Here is a 20,753-nt window from a genome sequence, read left to right on the forward strand (position 1 = left end):
CAATGAATCTTTTCAAGGGAGTGAAATGAACTGAGGAATTAGCAGAAAGGACATTGTTATAGGAGGGTCCCCAGGGCTGTAGAAGTCACCTCGCCCACTGTCTCACTGTATCCATGAGGATACCAAGGTGGAGAGAAGGCTCTCTTAAGGAAGTTTATCCAACTTGACATGACAGCACCAGGCCTGAAGTCCTTATCCCCCAGGGTGTGTGTGTTTTGTGTTGTATGTTTCTGTTTTGATTTGTCACTGCACCTTGTTTGCCTTCCATGAGTGACTTTAAATTCTTAGTCACTTTTTTGAAAAGAGCCATAAAGTTTCAGAAATTGCGTCATACACTTAAACAGTGTGGAGGATGCATTCATTACCATTTATACAACTGAACATAGTAGCGATGGCTTTTTCTTTTTAATCCAAGGTAGGATAGTTTCTATCAACTCAAAATTGTGGTTTAAACAAAACTTGTGAACCTCAGTCACATCTGGACTAAGCTATATTAAGTGGTATTAGAGCCAGTTTGGCTTATATTGTTTGGTTTCAGCCCTTTTTCATTTTTTTCTATTAAAAGATGATAGTGGGAACCACTCTTCAGAAAGCTCTTCCCCTGTGAATGAATTTGAACTTGAAGCATTTTTCCCCCCTTGGAATATATTATAGACAAAAAGCAGTAATAAATTCCCAAATGCTTTTAAATTGATTATCTTCTTAAGTTTTAAGGTGCCCAGAATTATAGGAAAAGTTCAGCAATTTCATTGGGGAAAATTTGCTTCTTTCAAAAGGAACTAGACAGCATTCTCCTTTGGTTATGTAACGTCTAACAAAGCTTTAATGCATTTGTCTGAGAATCAAGTTGTTTACTAGAATGTCAAATTTAATAAAATTCAGGTCTTTATCAAAGATTTCATAAATTGTTCTGCATAAAAAATCATGCAGATACATTAGAGAGCTACTGGTTCTGAAATGTTAGTTCTAAGAATTCCTGTCCTCTTGAGGGAAAAAGTTTTTGAAATAAAAATAAAAGTCCCACAAATGATTAATGAGCCAGAAACTATGTGATAAATATTTTTAAACAGATAAGAAAGAATACCATTCACTGGTAAAGTGCTAGAAAACACAAAAATTGCTTCATCACTGATTTTTTTTTCTTTTTAGATTTTCTGGTCCAACAGCCAGCATAGTAGAACAATGAGTATTTAAATATGGATATCTCTGGATTTAGCCCTTGCTGTTAAGACCTTCTGATTGTTTTTTTTTTTAAATACCAGTTTGGGGAGAAAAAGTTCTTATCCCAGGGTATTAGTTATAACCTGGTTAGTGGTGTCACTTTTTCTGTTATTGCTGAGAAGAGTTGATTAGAATTGCTATTCTAAGTGTTACTTAATGATTTGTCTCATCTTGAAGTTTCCCCTCCCAAGAGATTCTGAATACTAAATGTGATTCTCTTACATTCTTATTCCAAGGAGGAGAACTAATGTAAGAACTTAATTTTTTTTTGCATGTTTTCTTCATAATACAAAAGAGCAAATACTGAGAGAAGAAAGGTTCACTTTCTTGAACATGTGACTGGCTTCCTTCCTATAGGACAGTGACCCTTGTTTGTTGTTGTGCCTCTATTAGGAATACAATAAGTGCTTGAAAATTCAGACCACATTAGCATGTTATAGAGTCTGGCATTTTTCATGCAAGAGGATAATCTTGTTAATATTAACCACTTATGGAAGGATTCATATATGAATAAAAAATTAGAATAATTACTCATAGTTGGAAAAAGGGATATTGATTAAACCTTACTGAATGCCTATGTTCCTTAGACGTATGTATTGGGACCACAAAAGAGGACTAAGACAACATCTGCCTTCCATGATCCCACAATCTAGCAAGAAAGATGAAGTAAACCTCTAATAGTATATGATAGAGTATGGAAAGTGCTATGGTCCGAGGCATGAATAAAGTGCCATGGAACACAGAAAAGTAGCCACTTGGTCCTTTGTGGGGTTTGGAGGGAGGAAGGAACAGTCTTATAGCAGGTGACTTCTGAGCTGGCAGAGAAATGCAGTAGGGGGCATCCAGGAAAGGAATCAGCATGAACAAAGGCATGAAAATGCATGGCATGCTTGAGGAATGGCAATATGTTCTGGGTAATTCAACTCATTCTTTGAACCTGCATTTATGAAACACCAATTTGCTAGGTGCAGCGCTAGGTACTGGTTACAAAGATGAATAGAATGTATTCTCTGCCTTCAAGGAACTAACAGTCTAGAGTGGGAGACAAATAAGTAAACAGATAAATTATAATTCATCATGGTAAGTGTGTAACAGAGGTATGAACAGATTGCCACGGGAATGAAGAAAAGGGAGCAATTCAATCAATCTGATTCTAGGGAGAATATTAGAATAATTAATACAGAAACCTTCTCAGAGGTGGTAGCGCAGGAGCTTGGCTTCAGAGCTTGAGGCTTTGCCAAGTTCATTAGAAATGAACTCTAAGAATCTGAACAATATCTATACATTTACATTAAATCAATATCAATATAATTTTGTCCAAGAGGTGCTTTGGTTTATTTTTCAATAGTTTAGGCTCATCTTTATGAGCATGGCTGATTTTATAGAGCTATAAAAATTAATTCTGGCTACTAGAATTTCCTGACTGTTGAGAATCTGAGTAAGCAAAACTTTACTATGACATGAAAGCAGCTTTTTCAAAGACTATTAAGATCTGTTGTAAACCAGATTGTAGCACTCATGTACTGTTAATGAACCTTCCTTCCTGTGACAACCTTTAGTCATTTAGAAGTTGATCCTGGTAGATTAAAACTTGCTCATTTGGACTCTAAGCTTAGTATTTTTAGGAAAGATCCTTCAGATTTTTGGCTGAACCTGACTTGTAAAGCTGCAATATTTTTTGCTTCTTGTTTAGACTAGGGTCAAAAGAAGAAATGTTGCAATTCAAGCTAGTTTCCATATTTATGTAGTTAGGAAGAAGAGCATCAGTTCAAATTTTCATCCTTAGCTAAATGGGAATTTTCAGAATTTTAAAAATGTATCTACTACAAATGAGACATCTCATACTCAAAACAGATGTTTCAGTTTTAAAATTTTGAATATAGTTATCTTAGACCTGAATCCGATGGACAATTTTATCCAGTCAATTTTGTTTCAAATGTCCAGAGAAAATGCTTTGTGAGAATTTGCTAAGGACAGACTTTGGGCATCATTTCTATTTGTTTTGTTATCAGATAACAGTAACAGATAATAGTGATGCCTCATGACAATATAAATATGTGTAGATAGGTAGGTAGAAACAGACAGAAAAGGAAGAAAGAACCAAGCAAATCAAGCTAGACATTATGTGAGAATAGGCACTGATGGTCCAGGGAAGCCTGACTGGGCAATGTTGGCCTTGGTTAGTTACAGGCCACATTTAGTTAGGAGTTTTTCTTGTTTTTTCTTCCCTTATAGTTGTAAATGGATAATGACCACTGCAAAAAAAGGCCAGATACTTTAGCAATTGCTCAATTTCTTCTCATTTATCAGTCACTTAAATCATGGCCATTCTGTGTAAATGGCCATCATGGTTGATCAAAAGATTCAAACAAATTTTTGTGCCTAAAAAATGCTGAATTGCAGAAAAATCTCTCCAACCCCTTTTTTTTGGGGGGGGGGAAATACTTTAAGTGTGCAAGTTATGTGTAAATATACCCAAAGTGACCTGGGCCTATTTTGGAGATGATCCACAAAAAGCTCTTCTAGAGCATTGGTTTTCTAAGTGTGGTTCCCAGACTAGCAACATCAGCATCACCTGGGAACTTGTTAGAAATGCAAATTCTTGGGCCCTACCCTCAGACATACTAAATCAGAAACTCTGATTGTGGAACGCTTTGATCTGTTTTAACAACTCTTCCAGAGCATGCTAAAGTTTAAGAATCACTGTCCAAGGGAAATAGAAAACAAAATTATATATGTGCTAGGTACTTGAAATTACAATTTGACTGCCTGAGCAAAGAATTTGGCCAGTAACCTACAACAATAGAGAGTCTTAAGGCTTAGGAGGGAGGAAGTGATGACTAACTTGAAAGATAAACCTAGAACATTAGAATAGGTCCACCAATGGGGTGTAAGGTGATGGCTGTGAAAGTGAGAGAAGGAAGATGTGCTATAAATTGACAATGTATTTGCTATAAGCTTTAAGAGAGTAATAGAATAACTGACAAGTTGAAAAGTCCAGGAGCGTTGATTTAACAAACAGCGGTGAGCATGCATCAAAGGTCATCTCAAATACAAGTAGTTATTTAAAGCAAAATTACAGAAAAAGTTTTAATGCTCAACTTTGACAGCTGAAAAATCTCAGCAGCTTTAAATGGAAGCTTTGAATAAAGTATCCTTTGAAAAGGGTTGAGTACACCAAAATTCCTAAACCTATTTGAATGCTTGAGATTATCAAAATTTAGTTAAATACTAGTGGATTCCCTTTCAGTGTTACCTGCCAAGGGAATGGTTGGGGGGGAAATCTGAACTCTTAAGTATCTGAACTATCAGGACAGTAAAGATGAATTACTGGCATTACAATATTATTGAAAATTTATCCATGTGTCACATTGACGTTCTTCTTCCTGAGTTGAATCTGTGAGGTATAGTAAGTATAGTTTTTCCTTTAAAGATTTGTCACTCATCTACTGAAACTTTAGAGACTAGCTGGACCCTAATTCAATTCTCTATAGAAAGCTTGATTAGAAGCTACCTTTTAGAAATAGTCACTCCTTGTAAAGCCTCTCATCTAAATTATAACAGAGAAAACACAGGAGCCTAAAAATAGTATTTTGATTTGAAAGGATAACCACTTCAAAACTGAAGCTAGGTAAGTTATTCTTTTTTTTTTTTTTAGTTATTCTTATTTTATGTTCTCTTAGAATATTTTGTATCCAAAGTTGGTGCATGTAAAAACTGAGCTTTAAGTACCTACCATGTGACAGACACTATACTCTGCATATATTGCCTCAATTTTCCACCTGTGAGGTAGGTATTGTCATTCTTAATTATACAGATGAAGAAACACTCTGAGAAGTAAATGACAATAAAACATAAGGAAATAGGTCTGTCTGATTCCAATGCCTACCTTCTTTTTACTACTCCATTAATTCCCCTCTGATATTAGGAAACCAAAAATCTAGAAGTAGGACCGTAGGCATCCTGTAAGCAACAATTTTATCTAATATATATTTTATAGCGCTTTTATTTTAATTGACTTAAAATGCCCAGCCTCAAATCCAGAGATCAAGTACTAAGTGGGTAAGGAAAAATATTAATGTGGAGAATCTAAGTATGCCATAAAATAACCAGAATAGAGCTAGATAAGTCATCATATGAGAAATAATTTAGTTCAGTAGCCCAATAAATAGTAGCAACCTCTTTTGGGGGTTTTAAAACCACTTTTTCATTTGAGCCAGCCTTAGGAAATTGTCTTTCCAACTGGAAGCAATCCTTGGCATCTGTTGGTGGCAAAGAATAGTCACCAGTGACTGTCAAAGCATAATCATACTGGATCTCAGTGAAATGTGAGGACATTTCTCACCTTCCCAAGTGTTCTACATAATTTTTTACCCTCAAGAGTCAGTGGAGAAAAAAAATCAGGACCCAATGAAGAGTGTGGACATAGTCCCTCCCAAACCTAGGATTCTAAACACACTGCTTTACTTGATAGTATGGAGTGCCATAATTTACTATCCTACAAAGCCACCATTTTCCAATGAGTCCTTAAGTCATTTGGAAATGGATTTGGGAACCAATCAGGAATATTGTGCTTTTACTGGTTTTGTTTCTTTATGAAACTAGTAGCAAGCACTACATCTGAATGTTACATTGCATGATTAGGTCACAGAATTCCCCATCTGCCCAGGAAGATGCCCTTTTTGAAGTTCTGTGTGTTTGATATAGTGACGGTACATTATTTGTAGAAAGTGGGTTTCAGTATAAACCATAACCACAGTGGTAAATCTATGGTTCAGTATATGATTTGATGTACAGGAAATGTCTGGGTCTAATGAAGAAACTTTTTAACTTTCCAGATGACAGAACAAAGGAAGCAGAAACAAAGAATTGGTCTTCTAGGACATCCTCCTCACATGAATGTCAACCCACAGCAACCAGCCTAAGTAAATGAAATGAAGGAATTGTATTTACCTTTTTAATTATTATTAGTGTGGGTGTGGCTCATTAGTTCTGAATCCCCCACTACGGTTACATATATGCTTAGTACATTTGTAAATACTAAGTTTTATATTTTATGTATATGATTGCTTCTCTAAAGGTCTGGATATATGTATTGTAATTAGAATTGTTGGCATGATGAACTTCATTTGTGCCAACAATATTAAAAATGCCTTTTTTGGAGGGACTAAAGAAAGCACCTGATTTGCACTTGAACCAGATTATAGATTTAAAAGTATATGACATGTATTTTGTATTTAAAACTAGAATAGCCAGTATTTATGTTTTTTATAAAACTGTGCAATATGAATTATGCAATCACAATATATTTGTAACTCCTGAGTATCCTAAAGGGAGTGTGCTCATCTTTGAAGCTGGTGTGTTAATACTATGTAATAAATGGTTAAATATCAAAAGATGCTGCTGCCAAAATTATATGAATAGTGAGTTTCAGGCCCCAGGGCATTTTGTACCATGTAATTATCATGTGGTGATGCTGTTCTCATTGCTAGTGGCTGTAGTGCCTCTTCTCGTAGTGATAATGCTCCAAGTCTATAGACTGTTAAATCAGCATTCATTTTAAGAAAGCTACTTTAGTTTCAAAGATACTTTTAAGCTTCTAAATTGATCATTTAAACTAATTGTTTCTTTGACTAAGAGAGCCAAATTAGAGGTTTAGACTTAAGCTTGTGAAGAAGTTAATGAATTTTTTTAAAGGGAACTTTTTATGTAATGTTTGGGAAAAATGCATACTGCTAGCCAATCAGTGTCATCTCCTGGGTGAATGTTGGTGTCATGTTATAAAGAAATGAATAATTGATGGTTTCTAGATTATCTAATCTGAACAGTAGACTTTTTTTCCTTATCAGAACCAACATGCTACAGTAGCTAAGAGATAGTAAAACTATATACATCTGTATAAAGATGAAATATAAACTACCCCATTAGAATTCATAGTTGAACACTGACATGTTATTCTTGTGAAGGAGCCACATTTTGATTTTATTTCTTTGTCACATGATTTATTTTCTTGATGGATGAAAAGTATGAAAGGAAACTTTTATAATCTGTTGCCTAGTTTTGTACATGGATCTCATTTTACAAGAGAATTTCTCTGCAAAATAGTTTAAAATGTACTGAAAGCAGAGTTCTGAAATGAGTACAAGTTTGTAAATGCATATATAAAAATAAATATTTAATAAATGATGCAGAATAATAGTATACACTGACTAACTGGTGGCTTTCATTTTGGCATTTCTTTTGTGTCTTAGCTATTCCAATTATATATTTTCTTTAGGTCCAATTTAAAGTACAACTGGCTTGGTTACCAGATTAATTAAGAAAATATAGCTTGCCTAATTACAAAAAAATAACCTGTTGTTGTTATATTACATTGAGGCTATAATAACTGTGGAGAACCACTAGAGCAGGGGTTCTTAACCAGGGGGCTCAACCAAGGGATTAAAGATTTCAGGGGGTCCATGACCTAGAATAGAAAAAAAACACAACTTATTATCTTTATTTTCTCTGACCTCTAACTGAATTCTAGCATTTCCTTCACTTATGAATGTATGCAATAAATTACAATAGCACTCATTTCATATCACATTACAGTTCTCACATAGCTCAAAATTGCTTAAGCTCATCCATACTTCGAAATTATGGTAGTCGTTAGACCTGATGCTAGTTGATTGTCATAAAACTCTCTGCTGCTACATTCTGAAAAGGGGTCTGTGGTTTTCACGTGACTGGCAAAGGGGTCCGTAGAACAAAAAAGGTTAAGAAACCCTGTACTGGAGCATCCATTGGGGAATATTTAACACAATGTTCATTCATTCTTCTAGATTAGTGGCTAACAACCAGGCTGTCATGGGTACCCTGGCATGCCACAATAAAGTCAGGAATGTTCCACCAAGTCTCCTGTCTCCTATTCCTTCAAGACTGGGGGACGAGGAGGAGGAATATCCTTGGGATCAGGGTCCTTCAGCCAAGACAGAATAAAGTGTTTTTACAAGCTAACTCTTCTATCCAAATGTAGTAAAATGTGTTCCCTCCTCAAAGCAACGCTCACCCTGACAGTCCTTTTGACATGGATTTTCTCTATGCTTTGGTAAATAAGAATAATTACCACGCAATGTTGGAACTAGGTCAGGATTAAATTCCAGTTAAACATCTAGTTTCATAACCAGTGCTTCTACTTTATAAATTTAATTATTTTTTTGAAAGTTAATAATTTTCCAGTCAGTGCAGTATATCTCCACAAAACTTTCCCATACTAAGGCAAGCCCAAGATACATTCTTTCATCTATAAACAAAATGCCAATCACTAAGCTAAAACCCACAACAAACGCTCTGACCAGCAAGGACTTGCTCTTCCCTTGGGTTTTCTCTTTGATCTCTCTCAAGATGTTCAACAAAATGTAGCAATGTCCAAAGTCCCAACCAGCTCACTTGAAAGTTCTGTGTTGACATGTTCAGGTTGCAGCTTCTGCAGGTTTGTCATGTTTCATTTGAATCCTGTCGCTTAAGATATAAATCTTCATTCAATGTGCCACCTTCAGCAGAAAATAAATGGAATTGGCATGCCACTCCACCTTATATGCAATAATAGATCCTACCCTTGGAGTTTGGGTGTGAACACCAAAGCTGAAAAATAACACTACAACTGAAAAATAAAATCTGAAGTTAAAATATTATGACCTTTGATGTGTAATTGTGTTATGCCTCTTTCTCTGCATTATATCTTACCGTTTTCAGCACCCTTATTTCAAGGACCAAGTCCAAGTCACCTTCATAGTTATCTACCTAGATGAAGAATCAGTGTTACCAGGCTGAATATCAAGTATGGTAATATAATGCCGAGATGCAAGAAAGCCATTACAACTTTATTTAATTTTAAAATTTACTATAACATGAATTCAGACTTCAAGATTTTAGCTTATTTTCTTAACTAAGCCATTGTTAAAGGGTCTAGGAGATTTTATTCCACTTTTCTAACATTTTACTCTTTTCTTCCTCTGCCCCTAAAACTATGTAGTGATAAACCCCCACACCCTCACACAAATGAAATTTCCACTTTTCATTTGCTCTGGTCTTAAACCTTTAAATGATATTACTCCATTTTGTTCAGTTTTTCTTAGTTCTGTATCTTCTCAACTTGCACTCTACTGCATCCCCCCCATCACCACCAAACATATAAAACACAACCTTTTTCATTATTTATTTGATTCAACCTACTTGGTTTGTTTACAAGTTCATGTTCCTTATTTATTGTTCTTCAAGCAATTTTAAAACATTTGCTATTATTTTCTGAAAATGGATTGCTTGATTTTGCTCCTGTAAAAACTTTTTTTTTTACAGTTTAACTCCCAACAAGCATACTTTATTCATGGAAGTTAACCAGCAACTCAGTCTTTGCAGTAGCAAATTAAACAAAGGTTTATTTATGTACTAGTGGGAAAATGATCAAGAGCTTCTGAGTAAGAACTCTGAACTTCCCAGGAACAACTGAGTTAGTAGTTGGAATTAGATGAGATAAAAGTGCCTGAAAAAGAACTTCTGAAGGAGTACTGTTTCCATAACTTGATAAGCTGCCTTTTTCTGTTATTTTTTTGAGTTTGAAATAGTTATATATATATATATTTATATTTTTATATATATAGTGACTTTCCCAGTAGACTAAGGAGTTACTGTGTTAAAAACACAATTCTAGATTTTCTGTGTCCTCTTACTGTAGATAGTTTTGATAAAGCATTAATGACAGTTATTTTAGGGCTAATCATGAGACATTAGTCTGACTTAGAAATTTATGTCTTCAAAAATATTAAACGTAAAAGGATTACATAAAGTAGAATTTTGTACTAAAATATTTTTATAGATTTTGAAAATATGTGCTTGATGGAAGACAAATTGTATGACAAAAGTCACCTTTACAGAAAGCAGGATGTAAATTTAAAAAGGACTCCTATGGAAGACTCTTCAGACAATATGCTGTATCTACCAACAGCAGGGGTAAAACATTTTCAAGATAAGAAATTGAGCCCTAGAAGGGTAAAGTGACTTGCCCAAGGACTCAGCTCCAAAATAAACAAAGGTTTCCTGATTTAGCCAAATACAGAAAGAGCTCTTTCCATTCTACCATGCTATCACCCTTCTATAACAGGGCTGTAATATCAGTAATCAGTCTCCCATAACAGTTCTCTCTTTTACACAAAGTTCTTATGCAGAGTTTTATGTCCTACATGTCAAACAATACAAATAAATTTTGTTCCAAATCTTTTTCTTAAGAGGATCCACAAATTAGAAAGTATTGAATATGAATGAATACTTCACTGAAAACTTTGTGGCAAAGATAAAAAGCACATGAACTCCTAAAAATATTACTACAAATCTCTATATAAATATCTCTTATTTAACTGCATTTTTCAAGAGGAGAATCATTTCTGTCAACCTCATTAATGTGGCTTCCTCTAAGTGAAAATATTCAGGCATAGACTAATAGCCTATCCTACCACAGAGTCGATGTTTATTAGCCAGCTGCTTTGCTCTTGTTAGTTATACAGACAATTTGTTAGCAGTCAACTAGAATGTTGGAAAACCCCCATAAAGATTTCGATTTTACAGAAAGTACCCAAAATTCCACTAGTTTTGCATCACAAAGAAGTGGTTAAAGTAAAGTTTTGAGTAAAATGCCGTGTGTGGTTTTTGTGGGTGGTTGCAGCTCAAAACTTTAGGCCTCATCAGTTATTTGACCAAGAGAGCTATGATGGCAATTATAAATTAAGATAATTATGATCATAACAAATATTTCTGTCTTTGGTATTACATGCCACAGTCATCAGCCCTTGCAACCTACAGGCTGATTCAGAAGCCTAACTAGTCTTCAAGTTTGGACCCAAAATGCTACCAAATGAAAATAAAGAGGTACACGGTTGGCCGTGTTTCACATTTGAACAATTCAATGTTATGGACTCTTTAGCTGTTGGTATTTTAAGCTCATTCGGTAAAACAAATCTCTAGCTCACTGGCATACTACATTTTTTTAAAAAAATTACCAAAGGAGAAACTCAAAATACTTATTCTTAAAATACTTTAAGGTCATGACAAACTAGTGTGAAAGAGAGAATCCTAACACCTAGAAGTGAAACTGCATCATCCACCCAGCCTGGAAAAAAAAAAGAAAGCTAAAAACCACTGTAGAATAAGAAGGCAGAGTTTGAGAAAACCCCTAAGGTGAATTCTGAACAACAACAAAAAAGAGTCCCACAACATAAGAAAAGCATACTGTATGCAAGAACCACTAATGGAAAGAGTTTGCCAGCATTTTTTCAATTACCTCTCAAAAGATGGTTGGTCCCATATAAAGAATGGTACTTCAAAGAATCCAGGGACTTTTTTTTTTTTTTTTTTTTACATACTTGCTACCTATAGTGAGCTCATAAAGATAATGGAAGACTTGTCAGAAGTTTTCTGTAAAAGTTCTCTGGAAGGAAAACAAGATTTGCTATGAAAAGGAACAAGGGCATGCTAATAATATTAATATTCATCAGAACCCCCCTGCGACACGGTAGAACGTAGACCATTAAGTTGACAAGGGTCTTTTAAGTTCTACCACTTTAAAATGATATGACTTGGAGTATATTATTCATTTTAATTTTCAATTCCCCCTATCTAAAGAGCGGATATATTACCACTTAGCTCTTTGGGCAATAATGGGCATTAAGAAAGACAATATATGCCAAGTATCTAATATAAGATACCCAATACAGGTTATTTTCCATTCCCTTGCAACATAATCATTTCCTTTTTCTCATACCTATCCACAATCAAAGCTAAATATTACATGACCAAAAGCTTCTATCTGTAAATGGATCTGTTACCTTGATATCCTAAATTCACATGTGTTAACATGACACATTTGGGTCTATCCAGAGTCATTTGATTTTATCTCTAACTTTCAAATGATGTTTATTTTTTTAAATAAGGTTAGCTTTTTAACACTTTTTTTAGGAAGTACCAGGGATTTAACCCGGGTACAAGGCAAGCAGGCAGTCAAACCACTGACCTATACCTGCTCCCTCAAGTGATATTTTAATTATCAGTTTGAACTGAATTCATAAAAAAGAAGCCTATCATGTATCTCATGGCTCCCAGATAATCATTCTCATATTTTTCAGTGCTGAATTCAAACCTAACCATTTTTTTCACAATCTTCATAGAAAGATGTTTTATTTAAGGGAAGATATTTCCTTAGTTTATGAGGTGCTTTCACTTGCTTTCTCATTTAAACCTCCAACTCTGTTAATTAATTACCCTTGATATCTGAACAGCCCTAAATTTTACTGTTTTCACATAGCATTCAAATACAAATTCTGTAAGAAGCCAGGGACGCTCAATATTTTTAAGGATCAAAAGAAGGGTACTTACACCTTCCTAATGATCTTTCATCATTTTTTATCCTAAACTCTGATGCCAACCCAATTTTCTGTCCCTTACCACCATCTCTCCTCTTTCTATTCCATTTCACCCTAGAGTTAAAATAGCCTGGTCTCCTTACCATCCCCAAAACACTATTAACATCTGGGTGAACAACAGATCTTAACTGGAAAACGACTATAACAAAGAGTAGGAAAAATTTTAAAATTGAGAATCAGACATCAAAGCAGTATCCACCCCTACCACTCTTCTTTTCTACCATAGGAGGAACAATTTCTCTTCTCATCCCTAGTTTGCTGCTTGTGCTTACTCTCTCTCACCCTCCCTGCCCAAACAAACAAGCAAAATAAAAACAAAATCTTCCTTCCTACTTCAAGTAAAAACTAAAAATTATTCTTTCTTTATTTATGCAGAGCACTTTTAGTCCTCAAGTCCAAACCACTCCTACCTAGATTAGCCCTTTACCTTGGCCAAACACAATGACCATAACTCTGCTGTCCTTAGCTACCAACTGAAAGAGCAAACAGCTTTCCTAAGAGCAATTTTTTTTCTCCCTGATACATCCCTAGCTCAGAAAAGAAGAAATCGGTGTAGGAAACTAAAGTGAACATCTAGAGCATCTGGGACTCAAAGCCAGATCACCTGATTCCATATATCCCATTGCTTCACTAGGCTAGGTGCAATCCTGCTGAAAAGTTCCTGGTGCCTCCACCTCTCTTTTCCTCCCGTTTGGGGATGATCTGTAAGTTACAGTTAAGAGCAATTCTAAGAGATACAAAGAAAAATAAGAGTTCTTAAGGGTAAGGGCTGCAACTAGTTCCATTTCGGCATCATCAGGACTTAGCACAGGTCCTGCCACACACTAAGGGCTCAATACATTTGAAGCGGGGAGAAAACAATTGCTTGTGAGCCTTCACTTACCCGCTTGACTGTTTCTGAACCAGGGCCCAATAAGAGTATCATTGTGAAAGGAACTTACAGCAGTGGCCCCAAAGCAGTTGCATATAGAACAAAAAATCAGGTAGTCACTACTCTTTTTGGTGCCAACTGACTATTCAGGATTAACACCACTGGCTCCAATGGCCCTGTGTCATAACTCAAAACCATTCCCAGGGAAGCGGACTTGACCCAATGGTTAGGGTGTCCGCGTACCACACGGGAGGTCCGTGGTTCAAACCCCAGGCCTCCTTAACCCATGTGGAGCTGGCCCACGCGCAGTGCTGATGCGCACAAGGAGTGCTGTGCCACGCAGGGGTGTCCCCCGTGTAGAGGAGCCCCATTTGCAAGGAATGCGACCCGTAAGGAGAGCCGCCCAGCGTGAAAGAAAGTGCAGCCTGCCCAGGAATGGTGCCACACACACGGAGAGCTGACACAACAAGATGACACAACAAGAAGAAACACAGATTCCCGGTGCTGCTGCTAAGGATAGAAGCGGTCACAGAAGAAAACACAGTGAATGGACACAGAGAGCAGACAACTGGGGGGTGGGGAGGAGAAATAAATAAAAAATAAATCTTAAATTTAAAAAATCCCCAAAGTTGCTCCTTCTGAGTCAAGTTAGTATAGTGAAAGAGGGAAGGCGGCTGAGACCCAGCAGAGAACATGGCTGGCAGACAACATGGTCATGAGACCCTGCCCGGAAACCCTGTGATGGGAAGGCTGCTTACTAAAGAACAAAGCCAGAAAGATCGCTCAAGACCCTGGCCACAAGATCCCATTTGGAACTACTTCTAGCGCCAAGGGGGAGCCCTGGATACCTCCAAACAAAACATCTCCTCATTGGCCCCCTGAAAGCTAACAGGTGGGGCAACCAATTAGAACAGCAAACAGCTGACACCCCTCCCCAACATTAGAAAAGAGGAGAAGAAAGGCTTTAAAAAGGCCTAAATCAGGGCCCCACGTGCATCTCACCCTGTAGCATGCCCACAATCTATGTGTCAGATTGTGTACTGTTCTTCCTTTCTTGTTTCTTAATAAATTCTTTATTTCCTTACCTACCATATGGCATGTCCTTAAATTCTTCTATGAGACAAAAGCCAAGAACCTAGAAGTCCAGAACCCAGAGCATTCTGCTAATACATCAAATCAAATGACCCAAATCTCTCTGTCCCTCCTTCTTTCAATTTTTGTAACATTTAAGGCTATGATTTAGTATTGTCTGCATGAATTTGTAAATTCAGACCCACATATACTTCCACACTCCTCTCCTCATCCTACATCCTTGTCTAGCAATGCTAAAAAAATTAAAAAATTTAAAAATCCATATAAGGTTATGGCAGTTCTCAGATTTACCTGAAGACATTTTAGATAACATAAGGAAATTTTTTTTAAGATTTATTTTTTATCCCCCCCGCCATTGTCTGCTGTGCCCATACTCTGTGTGTTTTTCTATGTCTGCTTGTATTCTTGTCAGTGGCACTTGGAATCTGTGTCTCTTTTTGTTGCGTCATCTTGCTGTGTCAGTTCTCCTTGTTTGCGGCACCACTCCTGGGCAGGCTGCACTTCTTTCTCAAGGGGTGGCTCTCCTTGCGGGGTTCACTCCTTGCATGTGGGGCACCCCTGTGTGGTGTGGGTCTCCTTGAGCGCATCAGCACTGTGCATGGGCCAGCTCACCACGCAGGGCAGGAGGCCCTGGGTTTGAACCCTGGACCTCCCATATGGTAGGCAGATGCTCTATCAGTTGAGCCAAATCCGCTTCCCAGATATTATAAGGAAATTATGACCATTTAGGGTAACAAAGAATTGTGGTTCATTTATATATAAATATTATATAAATCTCTGACTGAGTCACACTCTTCCAGCCAGGTTTTACAAATTCAATTCAGAATGTTTGCAAATCCTAGAAATTTAACAATGGGAAAGAGATCTAGGAGTGGAGTGGAAGTCCTTAATTTATCATTTTGTACCATTCCATAATATTTAAACTAAAGCTCTCATAATTGCTGGTGGACAAAATGGTACAACCATTTTGGAAAACAGTTGGGCATTTTTTTAAAATAAGGTAAGCACACTTAAATGACTCAGAAATCCCACTACTGATTATCTAAGTGAAATGACTATATCCACACAAAAGCCTCTAGGCAAATTATAAACAGCTTATTCATGTCACCCAAAACTGGAAACAAAACAAATGCCTATCAACTAGAGAATGGATAAGCAAATTGTGATGAATACATACAATGGAATATTTGATACAATAAAAAGAATGAACATGCAAGAACATGGATGGATCTCAAAAGCGTTATGTTAACTAAATGAAACCAGAGTCAAAAGGCTACATAATGTATCATTCCATTTATATGAAATTCTGAAAAAGGTACAACTTTAGGGACAGAAATTAGATCAGTGGTTACTAGAGACTGGGGATATAAGGGAAGGGGATTTCTTATAAAGACAAAGACAAGTTAGTGAAATAATTTGGGTAATGGAAATATCTTGAGTGTGTCAGTGGTTATGTGATCATGTAAGTTTTTAAAAAATTCATAGAACTGTATACCTAAAAAGGGTAAATTTCACTACATGTAAATTATACCTCAATAACCTTGACAATTTTTTTTTTTTAAAGAGAACTAGTAAGAGTGGTGAAGAGCCAGGCTTAAGAATTTGCATATTTACCTTTACCTTGCTCCCCAGATGATTCTGATGCAGGTGGTCCACAGTCCACAATCTGGAAACACTAGTAATGTTTGGGTTGAGTCATAATATGCTTATCATTTTTAGCACTATCAATATGTACACACTTTTTGACCTACATATCATTTCATAGACTTGGATAGGAGTTAAAGACCAGAAATCAGCTCACTGGGGGGTATGATATGGCTGGCAGTGAGAATAAGTAAATAATAAATACATGGTTAGGAGTAGGGTAAGGATGGCAGTGAGACTAAATAAATAGTTAAGGTGTGCCCCTACCTATTTAAAAGAGAAGAATTCAATTGACTATGTTTTAGAACTTACAAATGGAACATTCCTATATGTACATTATATTAATTTCCTATTGCTATTGTATCAAATTACCACACAAACATAGTGTCTTAAAACAATGTACATTTATTACCTTATAGTTCTAGCTGGCTTAAGACTAAAGCGGATTGGCTGAAGACTAAAGAGAATTGCATTCTTTCTGTAGGTCCTTGGGGAGAATCTATTTTCTTGCCTTTTCCAGCTTCTAGACGTTGTCTGCTGTATTCCTTGGCTTGTGGCCCCCTTCTATCTCACACAGCATTAATCTGACTCTCTTGCCTCCCTCTTTCATTTATTTAGAACCCTATGATTACATGGGTCCACCTTGATAATCCAGGATAATCCCATCACCACTACCACTTTCTCAAAATCCTTAAATTAATTGTATCTGCAAAGTCCCCTTTGCCATGTAAGGTAACTTATTCACAGGGTTCAGTGATTAGGATGTGGACATGTTTGAGGGGCCAGCATTCTACCTACCATGTTTGTCTAAGCAAAATCTAGGGCAGTGCTTAGATATAAGGCAAGAAAAACAAATCACTTATATCACCGTTTTCAAGTTCTAATTTGAATACAATCAGAAATGTCACATTTTCTCCTGTTTTAAACAGGCTGGACAATTCAGTGCATTAACATGATTATATAAATTAGTAAAGCTATATATGATTGCCTAGGAGAGCCTGTTGCTACCTTTTACTTTACTATCCTCAAGTATAAATGATATGCTTGCTTTTTCACACACACACACATACATACATATATACGAAGAAAACAAAATGAACCATAAACCCCACAGACAAATAACCTTTGTGCTAAAAAAGTAACACATACCTGTATAAGATTAGAAAGTTTAAATAATATGTATCCATATATCTTTTTTGGTGAAGCGTCTGTTTAAATTTTGGGTCCACTTATTTTTTATTATCATTAAATTTTGAAAGTTTTTTTTAATATTCTGGCTGCCAGTTCTTTATCAAATATGTGTTTTGAAAATATTTTCTTCCCAATCTGTGGCTTGTCCTTTCATTTTCTTAAAAGAGCCTTTCAAAAATCAGATGTTTTTAATTTTAATCAAATCCAAGTTATCCATTTTTTCTTTTATGGTTCATGCTTTTTATATCCTATCTAAAAAACCTTTGCATAAGATCAAAAAGATTTTCACTTATGTTTTCTTCTGGAACAGCACTGTCCAATGACAATGAACTTTCTGCAATCATGGGAAAATTCTATAATCTGCCCTGAAAAATATACTAGTTATAGGTATCCACATGTGAATACTAAGAATTTAAAATGTGGCGAGAACAATGGAGCTGAATTTTTTATTTAATTTTAATTAATTTAAATTTAAATTGTCATATGTGGCTACCATACTGGACAGGAAGTTCTAGCAGTGTTTTAGATTTTACATTTTGGTCTATGATATTCTTTTAGCTAATATTTATATATGGTGTAAGATAAGGATCAAAGTTCATTTTCCTTTCATACGGACTTCTAATTATTCTAGTACCATCTTATGTAAAGACTATCATTTCTCCATTGAGTTTTCTTGACACCATTGTCAAAACATCTTGGTAATGGATGGTGGTGATAATAGCACAACACTGTGAACATAATTTACAGCACTTAATTATATATTTGAAAGTAGTTACAAGGAGAAATTTTAGTGGTTTTTTTTTCCTATATAGGTTACTAAAATAAAAATTTTAAAACAAAACCAAAAAACTCATAGTGCTGTATAACACAAACAGTGACCCCTAAGTAAACCATGGACTAGTCAATAGTACAATTATAAAAAGGCCCTTCATCAATTTTAACAAATGGACCACACTAATGCAAATAATGCAAACTGTTAATAATAGGGTGTAATATGGAAATTCTGTATTTTATGCATGGTTATTATGTAAATCTACAACTTCTCTAATTAAAATTAAAATCAAATGAATATATATATTATATATATATATTTCTAGACTCTAAATTCTGTTCCATTGACCCATGCCTCTATCCTTTCAGCAATACCATACTGTCTTGATTATTGTAGTTAATACTTTAGGGTAAGTCTTGACATAGACTTACCCTAAAGTGAGTCATTCAATTTTTTTCTTTTTCAGAGCTGTTTTAGCTATTCTAAGGTCTTTGCTACTCTATATAAGTTTTAGAAATAGCCTGACAATTTCCACAAATAAACCTGCTTAGATTGTGATTGTGATTTTACTGAATCTATAGGTCAAACTGGTAAGAAATGACATTTTAACAATACTGAGTCTTCCAACCCAAGAACATAGTATCTTTCACCACTTATTTAGATCTTCTTTGATTTCTTATATCAAAACCTTGCACACATTTTGTTAGATTTATCACTAAGTATTTCATGATTTGGTGTTATTATAAATGGTACTTTCATCAAATTCAAATTGTTTTGTTTGTATATAAAGTACAATAAATTTTTATATGTTGACCTTCTATCCTACAACCTTGTTAAAAACATCTTAGTGGAGAGCAAGTGTAGCTCAGTAGTTGAGTACCTGCTTCCCACATTTGAGGACCCAGGTTCAATCCCTGGTAGCTTCTTTAAAAAAAGTCTTAGACCCAATAACTTTGTGATAAATTCCTTGGGTTTTTCTACATAGACAATCATGTTACCTGCAAATGAGGGCATTTTTATTTCTCCCTTTCCAATCTGTATGTCCATTATTTTTTTACAAAATTATTTCACTGGCTAAGATCTCCAGGATATAGAATAGGGGTGGTGAGAGCATTACCCTTGTTTTGTTCCTGACCTTAGAAGGAAAACATTCGATCTTTTAAGTTTGATGTTATAGCTGTAGGTCTCTTATTCAGGTTGAAGAAGTTCCTTTCTAGTCCTAGTCTGCTGAGATTTCTATCAGTAATAGATGATAGATTTTTGTAAAAAATGCTTTTTCTTTCATCTATTGAGAGATCATTTGGTTTTTCTTCTTTAGGCCACTTATGTGGTGAATTGCATAGATTTATGCCAACCTTGCATTCTTGGAATAAACCCCACTTGGTCATGATATATTTTCTATTCTTTTTACATACTAGATTCTATTTGCTAATTTTTTGTTAAGAATTTTTGTATTTATGTTCACGAGGAATATTGGCTTTGTCTAATTTTGGTATCAAGGTAATCCTGGCCTCATAAAATTAGTTGGGAAATGTTCTCTCCTCTTCTATTTTCTGGAAGAATGTGTAGACAATTGGTATTATTTCTTCCTTAAACATTTGTAGAATTATCAGAGAAGCCACCAAGTTATCCTGTAGGTAAATTTTTAGATTATCTATTACTTCCTAAACTTTGGTAGGTTAGTCTTCCAGAACATCTAAGTTACCAAATTTATTGACATAGAAATTGTTTTATACTATTCCCATAGTATTCTTTCAATATGAGTAGGACTTATAGTGAAGTCTCTTTTCATTCCTGATATTGAAAGTGTCTCTTTTCTCTTCATCAATTTGGCTAGAAATTTATCTATTGTATTTCTTTTATAAAGAACCAGCTTTTCATTTTAGTGACTTTCTCTAATGTGTTTTTAATTTTATTGATTTCTGCTCTCATCTTTATTTCCTAATTTGCTCTTCTGATTGTTAGTTTCTTAAGGCTTAGATCATTGATTTGAAACTTTTTTTGTTTTCTAATATAAAAATTTAATGCTACATATTTTTCTCTAAGTACCACATTAGCTCAGTCCCACAAATTTTTATGTGAATTTCCACAATGTCATTCCATTCAAAATATTTTTAATTTCCCTCTTTGACTCATGGATTATTTATAAGTGATCTGTTTAATTTCCAAATATTTAGCAATTGTCCAGATATCTTGTTAATAATTTCTAGTTTAATTCCATTGTGATCAGAGAACATATTTTATAGTTTTAATTCTCTAATTTTGTCAAGGTTTGTTTTATGTCCCCAAAATATGATCTAACTTGGTGAATTCCCCATGTATACTTAAAAAGAATGTGTATTTTGCTGTTGGTGGGTGCAGTATTCTCTAAAAGTCATATAGGTCAAATTGCTTGATGGGCACTGATTTCCTGTCTTGAAGTTCTACAGATTATTGAGGAAAGAGCACTAATGTCTTCAGCTAAAATTGTGAATCTGTTTATTTCACCTTTTGGTTTTTTCAGTTTGCA

General features: G+C 35.3%; 1 protein-coding gene and 1 long non-coding RNA gene across 2 annotated transcripts in view; one reads left to right on the top strand and one right to left on the bottom strand.

Annotated features, from left to right (window-relative positions):
- The window catches only part of ITPR1 (inositol 1,4,5-trisphosphate receptor type 1), a 347,955-nt gene extending 340,533 nt beyond the window's left edge, over positions 1–7,422 (top strand). The window contains exon 62 of the mRNA XM_058288936.2: positions 6,060–7,422. Coding sequence (XP_058144919.1) covers positions 6,060–6,146 — 87 coding nt within the window. The 3' untranslated portion in view covers positions 6,147–7,422. The remainder of the gene's footprint in view (positions 1–6,059) is intronic.
- Positions 1–20,753, bottom strand: part of LOC131276195 (uncharacterized) — a 73,214-nt gene that overhangs the window by 41,468 nt on the left and 10,993 nt on the right. The gene's annotated exons all lie outside the window — the stretch shown is intronic.

This window comes from Dasypus novemcinctus, chromosome 26 (assembly GCF_030445035.2).
Source record: "Dasypus novemcinctus isolate mDasNov1 chromosome 26, mDasNov1.1.hap2, whole genome shotgun sequence".
NCBI classification, from domain to species: Eukaryota; Metazoa; Chordata; class Mammalia; order Cingulata; family Dasypodidae; genus Dasypus; species Dasypus novemcinctus.